This window comes from Poecilia mexicana, unplaced genomic scaffold (genome assembly GCF_051168715.1).
Source record: "Poecilia mexicana isolate PSO_F unplaced genomic scaffold, ASM5116871v1 scaffold_18, whole genome shotgun sequence".
In the NCBI taxonomy this organism is placed as follows: Eukaryota; Metazoa; Chordata; class Actinopteri; order Cyprinodontiformes; family Poeciliidae; genus Poecilia; species Poecilia mexicana.
In genome coordinates, this window is record NW_028263387.1 from 28,697,779 (window position 1) to 28,716,405 (window position 18,627).

At 48.1% G+C, this 18,627-nt stretch overlaps 1 protein-coding gene across 1 annotated transcript; it reads left to right on the plus strand.

Moving 5' to 3' along the window:
- Positions 1-3,010: 3,010 nt before the first annotated feature.
- Positions 3,011-17,623, plus strand: LOC106912421 (high mobility group protein B2-like). Its single transcript, XM_014979247.2, has 5 exons — positions 3,011-3,137; positions 6,959-7,117; positions 15,077-15,228; positions 15,331-15,505; positions 15,621-17,623. The coding sequence occupies exons 2-5, from the start codon at positions 6,968-6,970 to the stop codon at positions 15,744-15,746; spliced, it is 603 nt and encodes a 200-aa protein (XP_014834733.1). The 5' UTR covers positions 3,011-3,137; positions 6,959-6,967; the 3' UTR covers positions 15,747-17,623.
- The last annotated feature ends 1,004 nt before the right edge of the window (positions 17,624-18,627 follow it).

An 18,627-nucleotide genomic window follows, 5' to 3' on the forward strand; every position in this document is an offset into this window, starting at 1 on the left:
TTAAGTACTTTATACCCGGCCTGACCGCTGACAATATAACATGTAGCCAATATATGGGTAGAGAATGAGAAAACAAAAAAAACAACAAAAAAAAAAAAACACCACCAACTGTGCAATGCTTTAAGGTACAGAGCATTCCATTGGCCGAGTGAGTAAGTCCAGTGAGCCTAGGTTCAGACATCTGCTGCGGCAGAGATGGAAACGGCGAAATGTTCAGCCTCGGCCAGGGAGAGAAAAGTCTTAATGTTGTTGTGTACAACCTGCAGCTTGGCTGGATAGCGCAGCGTGCACTTAGCGCCCGCCTCGGTTAGCTTCAACGTCAGCTGTGTAGTCAGGAAAGATGGACACCCGGCCTCCGTTGTACATCAGGGGAGAATGCAGGCGGCTGAGTCGCAGAATGTTAGCCACGTCCCTATCGTTGTGAATCTTTGCGATGATAGCTCGTGGTCGCTCCTCGGGTTGTGGTTTCGGCCTAAGACTGCGGTGGGCACGGTCAATCTTGATGGGCTTGACAAAGTTATCCTTCCCGAGTACCTCCGGTAACAGCCGTGAAATAAAGTCAGTAGGGCGACCCTGTTCCTCGCCTTCTTTGATGCCGAGCACTCTTATGTTGCACCTGCGGGACCGACCTTCCAAATCACTTAGCTTTACCTTCAACAGGGCGTTAGCTTCCCGGAGCTCATCACAGGAGGCCTCGAGGGCCGAGATGTGGCCATCAGCAGACGACATGGCTTCATCAATGGTGACGACTCGGCTCTCCATCTCCCGATGTTGTTTTTGCACGGCAGCGAGAGAAGCTTCGATAGCGTTGAAACGACCCTCCATCGACTTCTTCAGGTCATCAATAAGATCGAAAAGTTTAGCGACTTGCAGACCCTGGGCTGTAACAGCAGCTAGAATAGCTTCGTTGCTAGCTCCGGAGCTCGGCTGAGCTGTCTCACGCTGTGCGCCGTTCTTCTTCCCCATTTTGAAAAATAAAAAGTAAAAGAAAAGTAAACCCACTCACTTGAAATAAAACAATATAGAAGAAAGTACCAGGTGTGTTATATTAAAAACAAAATTTGAGGAGATATCACGGAGCCTCACAAAAAAGCGCCTTCTCCATTGCAGCGCTCTAGCGCACCCCCGACCAGGATGTTTCTAAATGTTGCAGGACACCAGACATCGATGCCTGGATCTGAGGATCCTGTTAGAGGATCAGTGTGTTCCTGCAGCAGCTCCATCGGATCAGAAGGTAGATGAGATCTGAAAGATCCTGATCCTCCAGAAAGTGAAATAACACCAGAATCCGATCCATCAGTCAGCCGTTTCATCCTGTGTAGAGATAAATATAAAATGTTATTTATACACAGAAAGTCAATAAACTAGAATCGAAAGGCAATTTATTTCACTTAATTATATTCACTTAGTGAATAAAGTAAAAGGCAAATCAGAATATCTCACAAACTATATATACAAATATCAGTCAGCAGCTTTTGGGCAAAACAGATACTGTAAGAACCACACAGAGATATTTTTTATGGATTAAAGATTCAAACTGTGCAGAGTGACAGTAAAAATACACACTTAGCTCCCAACAGCTAAAGTAGCATAGCTGACATAAACATTAGCTCCCGCTAACAGAAACATATGAGGAGGGCAGAGTATCAAAATACCAGATATATAAAACGTAACCTGAAATCATTTATAATTACTCCATGTCTCATTATAATCGGAGGGCAAAGCCTGCAGGTTTAGCTCCTACTTACTTCAGAGGACAGACCACCGGGACGCTCCGTCTCTTCTGGGTTTGCCTGGCTATTTTTCCGGCCAGCGAACCATTCCACCACCCAGTGGTCCTTTTTCAGGCCACTCGGTCTCCTGTACCGTTCAAAAATGCACAATATGTCTGTAAATAATTTTAGGATATTAAAAGGAAGTGCTGATATATTCCGTTTTCCACGAACTAAAGTATTTGCCACTTCGGTACAAACACAGTGAGAAATGTCAGAAGACTAGACTCCAAGCAAAACTCAGATGTCCCAGCTTTTACTAGCATGTAAACGCACCATCTACACACAAATCTGGGAGCTTCACCGAAACATGAAATGAGTCTCAAAAATAGTTGTGCACTCGTAACCAGATTTGTGTGTAAATGCAGTTTTGTGTGTGCATACCAGGTGATTTGTGTGTACTTTTTCAACATGTATAGGCGTAGGAGAAGGTTTATTTTATTTTTAAGTTTTACAAATCAAGTATTACACACACATAGATATTTTTACACACACACAAATCTTTTTACACATGCACAAATCCTCTTACGGATGCACAAAACATTTTACACATGCACAAATCTTTTTACACACGCACAGATATTTTGAGACTATTTTCACTCCATAGACTCATATGTGTCAATAAAGGTGTAAAAACCGTATTTCAAGTAATTTGCTAAATAAAACCCACCATTTTAGGGATTACATGGTTAAGAAACGTGATAATGTTACAAATATCTTTAAAATTTCCTCTTCGGTCATATTTCAGTCCGGTTTCTCATCAATATGCGAGATTTAGAGCGATGTGCGGTCCCGCGAGAGGGGATGCAATTTTGGGCAGGCATGCGTTTCTGAGCAGAACACCTATTTAGAATCCGCATGGTTCAAAGTTTAGGAAAAAACTAGCAATTTATAGTCCAGAAAATACGGTACCATAGGTGAAATCGAATAATTTCCACGGCACACCTGACGATCACTCAGGGCACCGCGGAACAGTGGTTGAAAAACACTGCTCTATCAGAGCAACTGACAGGAAGCCCCGCCCAGCTGGAAGTGAGCATTCCCCGCCCTGATGTTAACAGTGGTTAGTGGGCGGGGTCTGACACTGAGTAGCGGTCCTCTTCACCAATCAGCGGCGAGGACTTACAAACTCTCCTCCAATAGAGTGCCACTCCTCCCAGAGAGATAGGCTTAGGTCCCGCCCCCTACATGAAAATGACGAATGGGGGCGTTTCTTGTGGGCGTGGTTTAGTCTCAGTTCGACCCAGTTTGAAAGTGAACCAACCGCTCCAGTCGCATCTTCAGCCCCAAACAACAACAACCCGAACCGAGACCCAGAATCCCAGAGATCCGGTCCTAGTCCCCTTGTTCCGGGCCTCCTACCGTGTGAGTACCCATGTCCGTCCTGCCTCAGCCGAACCGGTTAAGGTTAGATTCTTCCTGGAGATGGGCTCTGATTCTCAGCCTTTTTGCGGCTGAGAAATGCCGCAAATTGCATTTCAGCCTTTATGCGGATAAAAGGCTGAGAAATGCTTTTAAAATGGCTGCTGCTTCGGTCAGACCGGGGCGACTGTCCCAGGCTTCCAACCTGAGCTCCGTGGTGTTTCCACGCAGGAAACTGTTCAGTGTGGGGTTGTAAACACGAAACGCCCATTTTTTTCACTATAAATACCAGGAAGTAGCCGTATCCCCTCCATACGACACTGACCTCTCCGGGAAGTAGACGGAGCCATTCGTTCAAAATGCGCAGCAGCTGCAGAGACTTGATGTTTCCGTTGCAAAACGCGTTAAGCTGAATAAAAACGTTCCTTGTATGGAATTTAAAGTAAATATATTTCCCCCGGGTCTGCGGTGCTGGTTTATACCGATTAAAGAGCGTTTCTGTCCGGTTATCCGGCCCACGGAGGGGGATGGGGCCGCTCCGCAGAGGGCGGGAAATGGTGGCCCATTGTTCTCCATGTTAGCTCGGCCAGGCTAGCCGCTGCGGCCCGGGAGGAGGCTGAGGGTGGAGCGGAGGTTCACCCGGTTCCGGTACCAGAACCATGTCCAGGAGGAGAACCGGGAATCTGTAGAAGGAGAACCGGAGAGTTAGGGGGCTTCAGGCCGGCTCCACCACGGAGAAATGGATCCTGTGGCCGGGTTCTTTGTTCGCAGAGAGAGCGGAGGGAGGCCGCTGAACAGAACCGAGCTTCGGTGGGGCAGAACCGGATGGATCCGGGACTGAAGTCCGGAGAGGAAAACACCGTTTAATGTCCAAGCATCAATTAAGATGAAAGATTTATTAATTAAATTACTAGATTATCACTGACAACTTGAAGACTCCTGATCAAGTATTGATTATAATCAAATATCAGTTAAATATTTACCTTTTAAACAGAAATAACTGGAAACAGATCAGATTAAAGGAACATTTCACATTAATCTGCTCAGGTTGGGTTAAATTGTTAAATTAGGGTTGTTAGTGAAATAATCAGATTATTTTAATCCAGACAGAACCAGGATCCAATCAGAGGTTAAACAGGAAGTCTGGACTAGTTTCAGTGTGACACAGTTATTAAATCTTGTTTTCCTTTTGGCTTTTTCCCTTTTGGGGGTCGCCACAGCGAGTCATCTGTCTCCATGTAACCCTGCCATCTTCTCTCACTCCAACTACCTTCATGTCCCGTTCATCCATCCATAAATCTCCTCTTTGGTTTTCCTCTGGTGTCTTTCCTGGCAGGTCCATCCTCCTCATCCGTCTACCGATGTATTCACTGTCTCTCCTCTGTACATGTCCAAACCATCTCAGTCTGGCTTCTCAGACTTTATCTCCTACACATCTAAGCTGTTCCTCTGATGTTTTCATTTCTAATCTTATCCATCCTTGTCAGTCCCAAACAGAACCTCAACATCTTCATCGCTGCTACCTCCAGCTCTGCCTCTTCGTCATTCCCTCTGTCTCTAAACCAAACAGCAGTGCTGGTCTCACCACTGTCTTCAAAATCAATCAGATTTTATTTGTATAGCACATTTCAGCAGCAAGGCATTTCAAAGTGCTTTACATTATAACAAACATAAAAACAGAGTCATATAACATTGAATAAACAGTAAAAAGAGAGAAATAAAATTAAAAGTATAAATAAATTTTAAAAATGATAGAAAATAATTAAAACCCGCACCCCTTGTCTACCCTATAGAACTTTAGTTAAAACACCATCAAAGGGACTCTAACTCTAATTTAGCCATAAGCAGCTCTAACCAGGTGGGTTTTAAGTTTAGATTTAAAGGCTCTCAGTGTTTCAGCTGTTTTACAGTTTTCTGGAAGTTTGTTCCAAATCTGTGGTGCATAGAAACTGAATGCTGCTTCTCCTAGTTTGGTTCTGGTTCTGGATGCAGAGCAGAACCAGAACCAGAAGATCTGAGGGGTCTAGACGGTTGGTACAGCAATAACAGATCTTTAATGTATTGTGGTGCTAAACCGTTCAGTGATTTATAAACTAACAGTATTTTAAAGTCTATCCTCTGAGCTACAGGGAGCCAGTGTAGGGACTTTAAAACTGGTGTTATGTCTCCATCTTCCTGGTTTTAGTGAGAACAGCAGCAGCAGCTTCTGGATCAGCTGCAGCTGTTTGATTGATTTATTAGTCAGACCTGTGAAGACGCTGTTGCAGGAATCAATGCAGCTAAAGATAAACGCATGGATGAGTTTCTCTAGATCCTGCTGAGACATCAGTCCTCTAATCCTGGAGATGTTCTTCAGGTGATAGAAGGCCGACTTTGTGACTGTCTTAATGTGGCTCTGAAGGTTCAGCTCAGAGGTCATCACTACTCCCAGGTTTCGGGCTGATCGCTGGTTTTCAGTTGTAATAACTTGTTCACCTTTCCTTCATTCTCACTGATATTCTTTTATCACACCTGACACGTTTCTCCACCTGCTCCTCCCTGCTTGGATACGTTTCGTCACTTTTTTTCCAAACTCGCCGTTGTTCTGGACTGTTGACTCCAAGTATTTAAAATCTTTCACTTTCTTTCTTTCTGTTCCCTAGGGTACAGAAAGAGGCTCTCCTTTCCAGGTGAGCCTCCGTCTCCAGATTTTCCTCCACCTGTTCTCTGCTCTCACCACAGATCACAATGTCATCTGTAAACATCATAATCCATGATGATTCCTATTTCCTGTCCATTGCCGCAGGAAACAGGAAAGGCTCAGAGCCGATCCTTGAAGTCCCACTTCCTCCTTGAACTCCTCTGTCCCTCCTGCAGCACACCTCACCACAGTCTGACAGCCGTTCATGTCCTTCACCACACCAACATGTTTCTCTGTTTCTCCAGACTTCCTCATGCAGAACCACAGCTCCTCTTCTCTAGATCTACGAAAACACGATGCAGCTCCTCTGACATTCTCTGGACTCTCCATCAACATCTGCTATGGTTGCATCTGTGGTACATTTGTAGGCATGAAACCGTCCTGCTGCTCACAGATGACCTTTGACCTCAGTCTGGATTCAACAACTCTTTCCCATAACTTCACTGAATGACTCATCAGCTTTATTCCTCTGGAGTGTCACAGTTTAGTTCATCTCTCTTGTTCTTGGTAAAACTGGTACCAGCTCATTTCTCCATTCCTCTGGCTTCCTCTGAGTCTCTAGGATCTCATTGGCTGTGTTAACTGTAACAGTTATGAATAAATAAATTAAATAAATCAGATGAAATGGATCATAAACTCTCCAGTCTAATTTCTTAATAATCTTCTTATATTGGGAGGACCGTGGCTCTGTGGGTAGAGTCGTCATCAGAAGGTTGCAGGTTTGATTCCAGCTTCCTGCTGCGGCATGTCGATGTGGCCCTGGGCTCCTAACCCCAACCTGCCCACCGATATGCATGTCAGTGCATGAATGTGTGAGTGTGAATGGGTGAATGTGACTCTAGTGTAAAGCTTTGAGTGGTCAAAATGACTGGAAAGGCGCTATAGAAGTTCAGTCCATTTACAGTTTTACCAATGAGCCAATCTGGTGTTAATCTGTCCTGCAGAACAAACCTGGATGTTCTGGATGAGAAAATGCTGTCAGGTTTATATTAATATGATATTAATCCCTTCAGAGTCTGCACAGTAACGAAGATGTCTCCATGTTGGACTCGTCTCTCTGGAGCGTTTAGTGTCTCCATCAGGTCTCTACTGATTCTGCTGGAGCTGCTCTCCTCATTCTCCTCCTCTTCCTCCTCTTCCTCAGGCCGCCATCATGATGCGTAAAGATGTCAACAAGCCGAAGGGGAAGACGTCGGCCTACGCCTTCTTCGTCCAGACGTGTCGAGAGGAACACCGCAAGAAAAACCCGGAGCAGTCGGTCAACTTCGCCGAGTTCTCCAAGAAATGCTCCGAGAGGTGGAAGGTCAGCGAGACATAGGATGGACAGGGGGACGGGGGCAGAGGGACAGACAGGGGGACGGGAGGACAGGAGGAGAGGGACGGACATGGGGACGGAGGAGAGGGACGGATAGGGGGAGAGGGACATATACTTTCTGTAGATCAGGGGGTCCAGTCCTCTGCTGTCCTGCAGGTTTTAGATGAGCCTCAGGTATAAATGAAACGGCTCCATCTCCTCCTGGTGTAGATCGTTTCTCCAGAGCCTTAATGACCTTTAAAACCTTTATAAACTGTTAGTTCAGATGCGTTCAGGTTCAGGAGGAAGAATCAGTTCCAGGTTATTAAGTCTTGTTGAGGTGACTCGCTCTGGGAAAGGTCAAAGGTCACAGAATCAGTCACATGTTCACCATTATGGGACGATAAAGTCATTGAGTTATAAATAATATAGATACTGAATCAGAAATGATGTCTGGTGTTGTCATGGAGATGATCTGAGATCCGTTCAGTAAAATAGATCCAGGTGTTTTATTCTCCATGTTGATCCTCCTGCTGGGAACCAGGTGGTGGCAGCATCATTCCTCTGGTCTGTTCAGGGGTCGTTGTTCTGCCAGTAAACCTCACAGCTGCACTTCATCAGTCGGATCAGAACCAGGATCGGGTTCTGATGATGTGAAGTCCTCCATGTTGGATCTGAATCAGAGCATCAGGTGTTGATCAGTTTATTCTGATCAGATCAATATTGCTTTTAATAACATCAATGTTTATTTTCTGCCTGGTTCTGAGAACCTGCAGCGAGTTTCCTCTTCCTGTTTCCTCTTCCTGTCTCAGTCATTAGATCAGTCAGCTACCTGATCAGGTGATCATGTTTATTGATCAGGATCATTCAGCTGATTGATCACTTTCTGATCACAGAGGATCTGATCCAGTTGAAGTAAACATGTCTGACATCACAGGAATCTGGGATGGTACCGAATTCAGTACTTTTATAGGTACTACTGAGTAAACGGTGCCATGTTTCGGTCCCTAAACGCATCATTATGACAGACGGTGTGGAGGAAGAGAGGGGGATTTTCCATGCTTGTCCTGAACGCAGCACAGCAGCGTAATGACATCAGCAGCTGGTTCAGTAAACAAAATATAGCTGGTGGAAAACGCTCAAAGTTACGGCTCCACTTTTCTAAATGTGATGTTGGTTCTGCTCATTCAGGGGTTCCTCCAGAAAACCTGCTGAACCCGGCGGGCGGTCCATTAATGAACCATTGTGTTTTTGTATTAAAAGATTTTAAGTTGGGCTTCGGATCTGCGGCCGTATGTCTTGGACACTCGGGTGAAGAGAGGTGCGGAGCTGTCCACTGACCACTACCTGGTGGTGAGTTGGCTCCGGTGGTGGGGGAGGAAGCCGGTCAGACCTGGCAGGCCCAAACGTGTAGTGAGGGTCTGCTGGGAACATCTGGCAGAGTCCCCTGTGAGACGGAGCTTCAACTCCCATCTCTGGCAGAACTTCGAACACGTTCCGGGGGAGCTGGGGGACATTGAGTCTGAATGGACCATGTTCCGTGCCTCCATTGCCGAGGCGGCTTATCGGAGCTGCGGCCGCAAGGTTGCTGGTGCCTGTCGCGGCGGCAACCCTCGAACCCGTTGGTGGACACCTTCGGTGAGGGATGCTGTCAAGCTGAAGAAGGAGTCCTATCGGACCTTTTTGGCCTGTGGGACTCCAGAAGCAGCTGATGGGTACCGGCGGGCGAAGCGGCATGCGGCTCGGGTGGTCGCTGAGGCAAAAACCCGGGCGTGGGAGGAGTTCGGAGAGGCCATGGAGAAAGACTTCCGCACGGCTTCGAGGCGATTCTGGGCCACCATCCGGCGTCTCAGGAGGGGGAAGAGGTGCAGCACCAACACTGTTTATAGTGGGGATGGTGTGCTGCTGACCTCAACTAGGGACGTTGTGGGCCGGTGGGCGGAATACTTCGAAGACCTCCTCAATCCCACCAACATGCCTTCTGTTGAGGAAGCTGAGCCTGTGGACTCTGGGTTGGGCTCTCCAATCTCTGGGGACGAGGTCGCCGACGTGGTCAAAAAGCCCCTCGGTGGCAGGGCCCCGGGGGTGGATGAGATCCGCCCGGAGTTCCTTAAGGCTCTGGATGCTGTAGGGTTGCGTTGGCTCACGCGACTCTGCAATATCGCATGGACATCGGGGGCAGTTCCCCTGGATTGGCAGACTGGGGTGGTGGTCCCCCTGTTTAAAAAGGGGGACCGGAGGGTTTGCTCCAATTACAGGGGGGTCACACTCTTAAGCCTCCCTGGTAAGGTCTATTCAGGGGTCCTGGAGAGGAGGGTCCGTCGGATAGTCGAACCTCGGATTCAGGAAGAGCAGTGTGGTTTTCGTCCTGGTCGTGGAACACTGGACCAGCTCTACACCCTCAGCAGGGTCCTGGAGGGTGCATGGGAGTTCGCCCAACCGGTCTACATGTGTTTTGTGGACTTGGAGAAGGCGTTCGACCATGTCCCCAGGGGGGCCTTGTGGGGGGTTCTCCGGGAGTATGGGGTACCGGGCCCTTTGATACGGGCTGTCAGGTCCCTGTACGACCGGTGTCAGAGTCTGGTCCGCATTGCCGGCAGTAAGTCGGGCTCGTTTCCGGTGAGAGTTGGACTCCGCCAAGGCTGCCCTTTGTCTCCGATTCTGTTCATTACCTTCATGGACAGAATTTCTAGGCGCAGCCGAGGTGTTGAGGGGATCCGTTTTGGTGGCCTTAGGATCACATCTCTGCTTTTTGCGGATGATGTGGTCCTTTTGGCTTCATCGGAACGTGATCTGCGGCTCTCACTGGAGCGGTTCGCAGCCGAGTGTGAAGCGGCTGGGATGAGGCTCAGTGCCTCCAAATCCGAGGCCATGGTCTTGAGCCGGAAAAGGGTAGAGTGCCTTCTCCGGGTCAGGGGGGTCGTCCTGCCTCAAGTGGAGGAGTTTAAGTATCTGGGGATCTTGTTCACCAATGAGGGAAGAGGGGAGCGGGAGATCGACAGGCGGATTGGGGCAGCGTCTGCTGTGAAGCGGGTGCTGTACCGGTCCGTCGTGGTGAAGAGAGAGCTGAGTCAAAAAGCGAAGCTCTCGATTTACCGGTCGATCTACGTTCCCACCCTCATCTATGGTCATGAGCTTTGGGTCATGACCGAAAGAACAAGATCATGGATACAAGCTGCCGAAATGGGTTTCCTCCGCAGGGTGGCTGGGCTCTCCCTTAGAGATAGGGTGAGAAGCTCGGTCATCCGGGAGGGACTCAGAGTAGAGCCACTACTCCTCCACGTCGAGAGGAGCCAGTTGAGGCTCGGGCATCTGGTCAGGATGCCTCCTGGACGCCTCCCTGGTGAGGTGTTCCGGGCACGTCCCACCGGGAGGAGGCCCCGAGGAAGACCCAGGACACGCTGGAGGGACTATGTCTCTCGGCTGGCCTGGGAACGCCTTGGGGTTCCCCCGGAGGAGCTGGAAGAAGTGGCTGGGGAGAGGGAAGTCTGGGCCTCCCTTCTGAAGCTGCTGCCCCCGCGACCCGATCCCGGATAAGCGGAAGAAGATGGATGGATGGATGGATGGAAGTTGGGCTTCAGGGGCCATTAATGCTAATATTTTAGCACAGTTACATGAATGTAACATTTATTTATTGAGATGATCAATGATGATAAAATTGATTTAATGGTTTCAGCATAAATAAAAATATAGTTTAACATTTAATTTTAAGATTTTAAGGATCTGGCAAGTTTAGTTTGTAAAACTTCAAAGAACAATATTCATAGTTAGATTGGTTTGTTACCATAGCAACAATCTGATGCTGTGAGTTTAATCATTAAGTTTGAGCTGTTTGTTCACAAATACAAATTAGTAAACTGGATTATAACTGATAGTTTTTATGTTGGCTAATTAAACTCCTCCTCTCTCAGATAAAATCGACACAGAATCTGTTAGAGCTGCTGATGTTGTTAGCATGAAGAGGGGCCCCTCAGTCAGATTCTGCCCCAGGCCTCATCCAGCCTTGGACCGGCCCTGCAGGATGAGTTAAACCTGCAGAGATGAGCAACAAACAGGAGATTTAATTCAATGCTGCTAATGTGGCTTCAGTAGCTCTAACATTTCTGTCTGTTGAGTTTTTAATGAGAGTCAGAAACTATTACACAACAACTTTTTCTGATCTTCGCTTGGCCGCTCATTAACTCTGTCTGACTAAGTGGACAAAGCATTGATATGGTTTGATGCTTCGTGTAACCGGAAAAATAATAATAAAATAATATAAAACCAGGATGATGTGAGCGCTAAAGCTCCTCCCCGGGCTGAACCTGCATGATAAGGTTAGCACTGGTTCACGTAGAGCTGTGCAACCAGAGCAACATGGTGGGTTTAAACTCCTACCCTGATGTGGAGTTCTCTAAAGAATCATAATTCCTCACAGGAGGTTGATGTAAATATCCATAGAGGTCAGACTGGGTCCAGTTTGAGTGAAAGGAGGCGCGCTGAGGTAAACCTAGGAGATCAAGCAGAGGATCCAGCGCTGTGATTGGTCGCTCTCCTGGCTTTAAATGCATCAACTATAAACTCATCTGTTATAAACTCATCCATTGGGAATAAATCTGCTTTGCTAGTGAAATGCTCAGAGAAACAGAGACGCTTTCAATCTGGATTTAAGACAGAAAAGAAATTTAAAAGAATGTTGTTTTTTTGTTCTTTTGGATTATAATATAATAACTAAAAACCAAAACAAGCAACACTTGACCTGGTTTAGTAAAGCATGGCGGGCTGCCAGGCCCCTGCGTGAAGTTGGTCCCCCACCTTCTTCACATCAGACAAAATGGGTGTCAAACGTTTGTGCAGCAAAAATTTTCGTTTTTGCCGCCATCATTTTAAAGATATAAAGAAATGTTTCTGGAGGTCATCCAAGGTCAATGAACACCTGTTCATGGTGTTCATTAACACCATAAATTTGAATTTCAATTATAAGTTGCAGTCTGTTGCAGGGCATAACCATGCACACACTCACACCTAGGGACAATTTAGACAGACCAATTAACCTGACAGTCATGTTTTTGAAATCCACATGAACATGCAAACTCCATGCAGAAAGACTGGGCATCGAACCCAGAACCTTCTTGCTGCAAGGCAACAGGTCTACCAACTGCACCACTGTGCAGCCCCTATGAACATGAATAATTTAATTTTAACCTGGAAGAAATTCAATTCAACCTTGGTATTATTTAGAATGAACAGGTTGGTACAACCATAGACATAATATAAGGATAGACCATCATGCACCGCTCTCGCCTATTGTCGCTGACGAGATTTAGGGCGGCCATCTTGGAGCGGTACTCCACTCCACTCAGCGTTATGTGTTTAGCAGCACAATGACGTATCAGCGCATTTAATCCATCATAACACGGTTTTCTGTTTCTGTAAACCATATTCAAACATCTATCAAAGCAACATTTATAAACAATTGTATTTTTAAGTATGTTTTTAATACATAGTTCATCATATTTAAATATGCTTAGTGGCTATAACAATAGAATAGGAATGGAATATTCTGATATCGATGAATGAAGAGCATATTATAACTATACAAAGACAAATAAATAATGATTAATACTGAATAATATATATTAGATAGATATGTATACATGCATATAAAAACTTGTATATATGTGTTTATACATCATGTACAGCCTAATATCTGTCGGCTGTTTTCCAGCCGAGAATATCCAGCTTCAGAGATTCAGCAGCTCAGATTGAGTCCAAAATCCGATGTGAGATTCTTCCTCACATCGTGTCTTTAGGAAACCAAGATGGCCGCCGTATTTTCTGCGCCGGAGCAGTCAATGGGGGTCTACTCTTATACTATGTCTATGGGTCAACACCTCCCAAAACAATCTCTGTGACCTGTATCGTAGCTTCTGATCACTAGAGGGCGCTATTGGACAAACTACATTTGAAATACACAAAATGAGAGAAATACACAAAATGAGAATAAAACCAAATGTGTGCTTGGCATCTACTCAGCCATTTTGAGCTCAATGTTATGATCAAGAGCAATCATCTACACTTCTTATTAATATTCATAGCAGTGCATCAAGGTGCATATTTTCCAAAACTGTAACTATTTCAGTACAGTATCAGACAGAGTTGACCTCTGATGACCTCTATAAAGTTTTATTATCTTTGAATTGATAACAGTACAAATGAAAATGTTTCCTGCACAAACCAGCACAAACGTAACTCAGTTGATTGAAACCCATTTGGTCTGATTTGGGGGCCACTTCACTCAGGTCTGCCAGGATTATAATCCTCCGGTTGAAATCCTCATTGCAACGCGACGTAAACGACCAGCAGCAGAAACTCGACTAGTTTGGGAACAAAGCTCCTGGTTAAGCACAAGATTTTTCCTAAGGCACAGTTTTCAACAACCTGAGACTTCTAGCTGCTGCATTAGCCTCTGTTAGCCTCCGACTCGTCCAGGAACAAACAAATGTTTGATACATCTGGTGAAGGTGACGTCTGTTAGGGAAAACATGGAGCTGGATTTTAATCTGGGCTGAAAGACAAAACACTCCTTTTTTTCTGAGGAGTTTCATCTCTAAAGATAATAACTGATGTTAGAATAGAAAGAGCTGGATGCTGTCTTCATATGTTTACATTTTACATATTGAAAAATAAATATTAAATTAAATAATGTTTATTATTAAAAAGCTACACACAAGTACCGTTTAGTACCGACTCCATTCCAGTGTCAAAGGTTCCCGTCCTACAGGAACCAGAACAAGTTCAGGGTTATAACAGGATGTGCAGCAACTTTAAACACTGAGACATTTATTAATGGGATGTTGATTCACACCAGAGGAACTGAGGCTGATCAGCCTCATTAATTAATTATAGATGATAATCAATCTGCTGTTGGACTCAGAAGGTCAGGAGACAGAATAAGTGATGATGGAGAGAGGATCTGGACCATCATCCCGTCCAGAACCATCATGTTCCTCCTGAATGGTGTGTTCAAGGACATCCAGACTCTTCAGCTCCAGTCTCAGATCCTCCCAGTGAATCACTGACATTTATCCTTCCACCAAACTTTCCTTCAGCAGTGGAGTCCTGAGCAGTCAGTCAGCTGACCACTGATTCCTCTGAGCTCTTCTCTGATTGGCTGATTCATGGAGAAATATGAAGATCAGCTGATCTCTGGATCCTCCAGAGCAGGTGGAGCCTCCAACATGGCGGACACCAGGAGGACTCTGCTTCTTCTTCTGTGGTGGATCTTAGATAATCTGAGATTAAAGCAGCTGATGGAGACCTGACCTCAGACAGGAAGGATCTAGAGACAGCTTCCTGTTGGTGTCCCCCAGGTCCTTGTGTCCTCCAGTTGGTCCCACCTTGTCCTCCAGTTGGTCCCATTTTGTCCTCCAGTTGGTCCCACCTTGTCCTCCAGTTGGTCCCATCTTGTCCTCCAGTTGGTCCCACCTTGTCCTCCAGTTGGTCCCATCATGTCCCAATTGGTCCCATCTTGTCCTCCAGTTGGTCCCATCATGTCCCAGTTGGTCCCATCATGTCCCAGTTGGTCCCATCTTGTCCTCCAGTTGGTCCCATCATGTCCTCCAGTTGTCCTCCAGTTGGTCCCATCTTGTCCTCCAGTTGGTCCCATCATGTCCTCCAGTTGGTCCCATCATGTCCCAATTGGTCCCATCTTGTCCTCCAGTTGGTCCCATCATGTCCTCCAGTTGGTCCCATCATGTCCTCCAGTTGGTCCCACCTTGTCCTCCAGTTGTCCCATCATGTCCCAATTGGTCCCATCTTGTCCTCCAGTTGGTCCCATCTTGTCCTCCAGTTGGTCCCACCTTGTCCTCCAGTTGGTCCCATCTTGTCCTCCAGTTGGTCCCATCATGTCCTCCAGTTGGTCCCATCTTGTCCTCCAGTTGGTCCCATCATGTCCTCCAGTTGGTCCCATCTTGTCCTCTTGTCCAGGCGCTGTCCCCCGGAGAGAAGAAGCGTTTTGAGGACATGGCGAAGGCCGACAAGGTTCGCTACAACCGGGAGATGAGAGACTACGTCCCGCCCAAAGGCTTCGGCAAGAGAGGCCGCAAGAGGAAAGACCCCAACGCCCCCAAGAGGCCGCCGTGAGTATCTGCAGGGAGACCTGCTGGTTCTGGTTGGTCCAGTAGCAGAGGACCGGACCTACTGTTGGTCCTGGTTCCCTTCTAACCCCTCTGCCCCTCCAGGTCGGCGTTCTTCGTGTTCTGCAGCGAGTACCGGCCCAGCGTGAAGCAGCAGTACCCGGGTCTGTCCATCGGCGACTGCGCCAAGAAGCTGGGCGAGATGTGGAGCAAACTGAGCCAGTCTGAGAAGCAGCCGTACGAGGAGAAGGCCCAGAAGCTGAGGGAGAAGTACGACCGGGTGAGGACCGGACCGGAACCAGGGGGGAGCCCTGACCTCTGACCCCTAACCCTGACCTCTGACCCCTGACCTCTGACTCTAACCCTGACCTCTGATCCCAACACTCTGCCTGCAGGACATGGTGGCGTACCGCGGAGGGGGAACCTTCGCCAGGAACCCGGACTCTTCAGCTCAGGGTGGCGAGGAAGAGGAGGATGAGGAGGGGGAGGAAGATGATGAAGACGAGGAAGACGACGAGTAGAGAGACTGAGGAGAACGGGGTGTGTTTCAGAGACCGGACCGGTTCTGATGGAGGACAGCCTGGAGCGGATCGGGTCCAGAACCTCTGTTCTGTTCCTGACCCGATGGTGTTCTGGTTCTGAGCCAGCTGGGTTTATCCCTCAGGTGTTGATGATCCAGAATCAGAACTGTTCTGGTTCTGGTTCTCTGACCCGTCTCAGAGCCGGTTCTGATCCAGATGTCCAGCAGTTCCATTGCTTGTCCAGCAGGCGGCGCCTTTCATCCTCAGAACCAGGTCAGATCCGGTCCAGAAAGCATCACCTCTGGATACCACCAGAACCACTGGTACCTGGAGGTCCAGTCCGAATGACTCCTGTGGGTCCAGTGTGGGTGTTACCATGGTAACTGACAGTCCCAGTTTGACCAATCAGTGGCCTCAGAAAGCCCAGCATGTTTCTCTTTCACCAGAACCGGGCCGCTGTCAACTAGGAACCGGAACCAAACAGTTGATCAACAGGGTTTCGTACCGACTTAAAAACGGTTAGAACCTCTGGTTCCGACCCGGTTCCATGAAAGACATCTGGGTCGGGTCAGAACCGGGTCAGAATGATCCAGAATCTTTTAAGTGCTGCTGCAGCAATCAGAACCAGTACCGGGTCAGGATGTGCGGGTTGTTCCTGACCAGCTGACCCAGTTACCATGGTAACCACAGTTTACCACGGTAACCAGCGGCTTCTCCCAGCTTCCCTCTGTAACTCGGAGGTCAGACCAGCGTGACCTCTGACCTCCAGCACAACCACAACCCTGACCCGGGTCAGAACCAATAGAGACGTGGATCAATGCTAAAGGTTCTGTAGCTGTAGAGCTTCATCCAGGACAGAAGATCCAGAGATTCACTCAGTCACTGATGGAGGAGCTACTATTATCGGCTCCTATCTGTTTTAGCTGCCACCCATTCACTGGGCCCCTGACCTCCTGCTGGGCCCCCTGACCTCCTGCTGGGCCCCCTGACCTCCTGCTGGGCCCCCTGACCTCCTGCTGGGTCCCCTGACCTCCTGTTGAGCCCCCTGACCTCCTGCTGGGCCCCTGACCTCCTGCTGGGCCCCCTGACCTCCTGCTGGGCCCCCTGACCTCCTGTTGAGCCCCCTGACCTCCTGTTGGGGCCCCTGACCTCCTGCTGGGCCCCCTGACCTCCTGTTGGGGCCCCTGACCTCCTGCTGGGCCCCCTGACCTCCTGTTGGGCCCCCTGACCTCCTGCTGGGCCCCCTGACCTCCTGCTGGGCCCCCTGACCTCCTGCTGGGTCCCCTGACCTCCTGTTGAGCCCCCTGACCTCCTGCTGGGCCCCTGACCTCCTGCTGGGCCCCCTGACCTCCTGCTGGGCCCCCTGACCTCCTGTTGAGCCCCCTGACCTCCTGTTGGGGCCCCTGACCTCCTGCTGGGCCCCCTGACCTCCTGTTGGGGCCCCTGACCTCCTGCTGGGCCCCCTGACCTCCTGTTGGGCCCCCTGACCTCCTGTTGGGCCCCCTGACCTCCAGACAGGGAGGTGCAGTGTTTGTCCCAAGGACACAACTAGAGCCAAGGTGGGAATTGAACCAGCAACCCCCCGATTATCAGACGACCTCCGACCTCCATCCCTGAGTTCTGACCGGAGTTCTGACCCGATTCCAGCCGACCCGCTGAGTTTAAACCTTCTGACTCTGAAACACACACCGGGTCCTCAGAGTGTTACTGAGTGTGTGAGAACAGTGTGTGTGTGTGTGTGTGTGTGTTAAACTGTCCAACAGTAGCCCCCCCCCCCTCACTGTTACCATGGTTACCCCCCCCCCCCTCCCTGTGTTTTTTCTGTTCCTGTTCTGTCAGTAGAAACTGCAGCTTTTATAATAAAACTACCAACTGCTGCTGTGTCTGACTCACTTCCTGGTCACATGACCTCACCGACCAATCAGGTTGCTCCACGGGAAACTGCTGGTACCAGAACCTTTTTGGACCGCACAGAACTTCAGGCCCAGTGGTTCTGGTCCATGGTTTCTTTTCCTTTACGGATCAGAACCAGAACCTTGTCCCATGTCTGCTCAGTCTCTGGTTCTGGTAACGGACCTCCTATATGGATCAGAACCTTAGAGAAGCTGAGGTCCAGAACTTCTGAGTGGCCCAACCGTCAGGTGGAGAACCAGAACCAGGCCAACTGGGACCAGCTCTAGGAGGACCAGAACGGGTCAGAACCGTCTGAGGTTCTGGAGCAACGGTACAGATGTTCTGCTCAGATGGAGGGAAGAACTTCTGACGGGTCCAGATCCATCCAGGTGATTCTAGGTAGTAATGGGCAATACCAGCTGACCTTTGACCCCCGGGTCCTACTGGTCCAGACCGGTACCGTCCTGGAGTTCTGGTGTTTCCAGCACCACATGTTGGACCTGCGGTTCTGGACAGCAAGTCAAGTTCTGATTGGATCTCTAGAAGCTCCTGATGACCGGGTTGGTTCTGACCCAGAAGTCCAGAACCTTGAGGCCCGGTCCAAACGGCCCAATCATGACCCAGTTAGTCATGAAGTTTCACTCTGAGGTCCGATTCAGAATCAGAACCGATACAAACTGATTATTGGTTTCATTAAACAGCTGAACTGATAAAACGATAAAATAATTTTATAGAAAATAAAACATTTTATTTATGATTTCATCACAGAAAACTGATCTGATCATCAACACCTTCATCATTCCAGGAAGATTTGATCCACTGGATTCATTAAATCCAGATTAAACTTCACCATTTAAACTCTTTTTGTCACTGATATAAAAACCCAGAAAGCTGTGGACCAATAAGACGAAGAATCTGAAACTCAGAACTTCTGGCATCATATTCATGAAGGAAATCTTTTGTTTTTCTTCTTAATCTCTTAATCTAA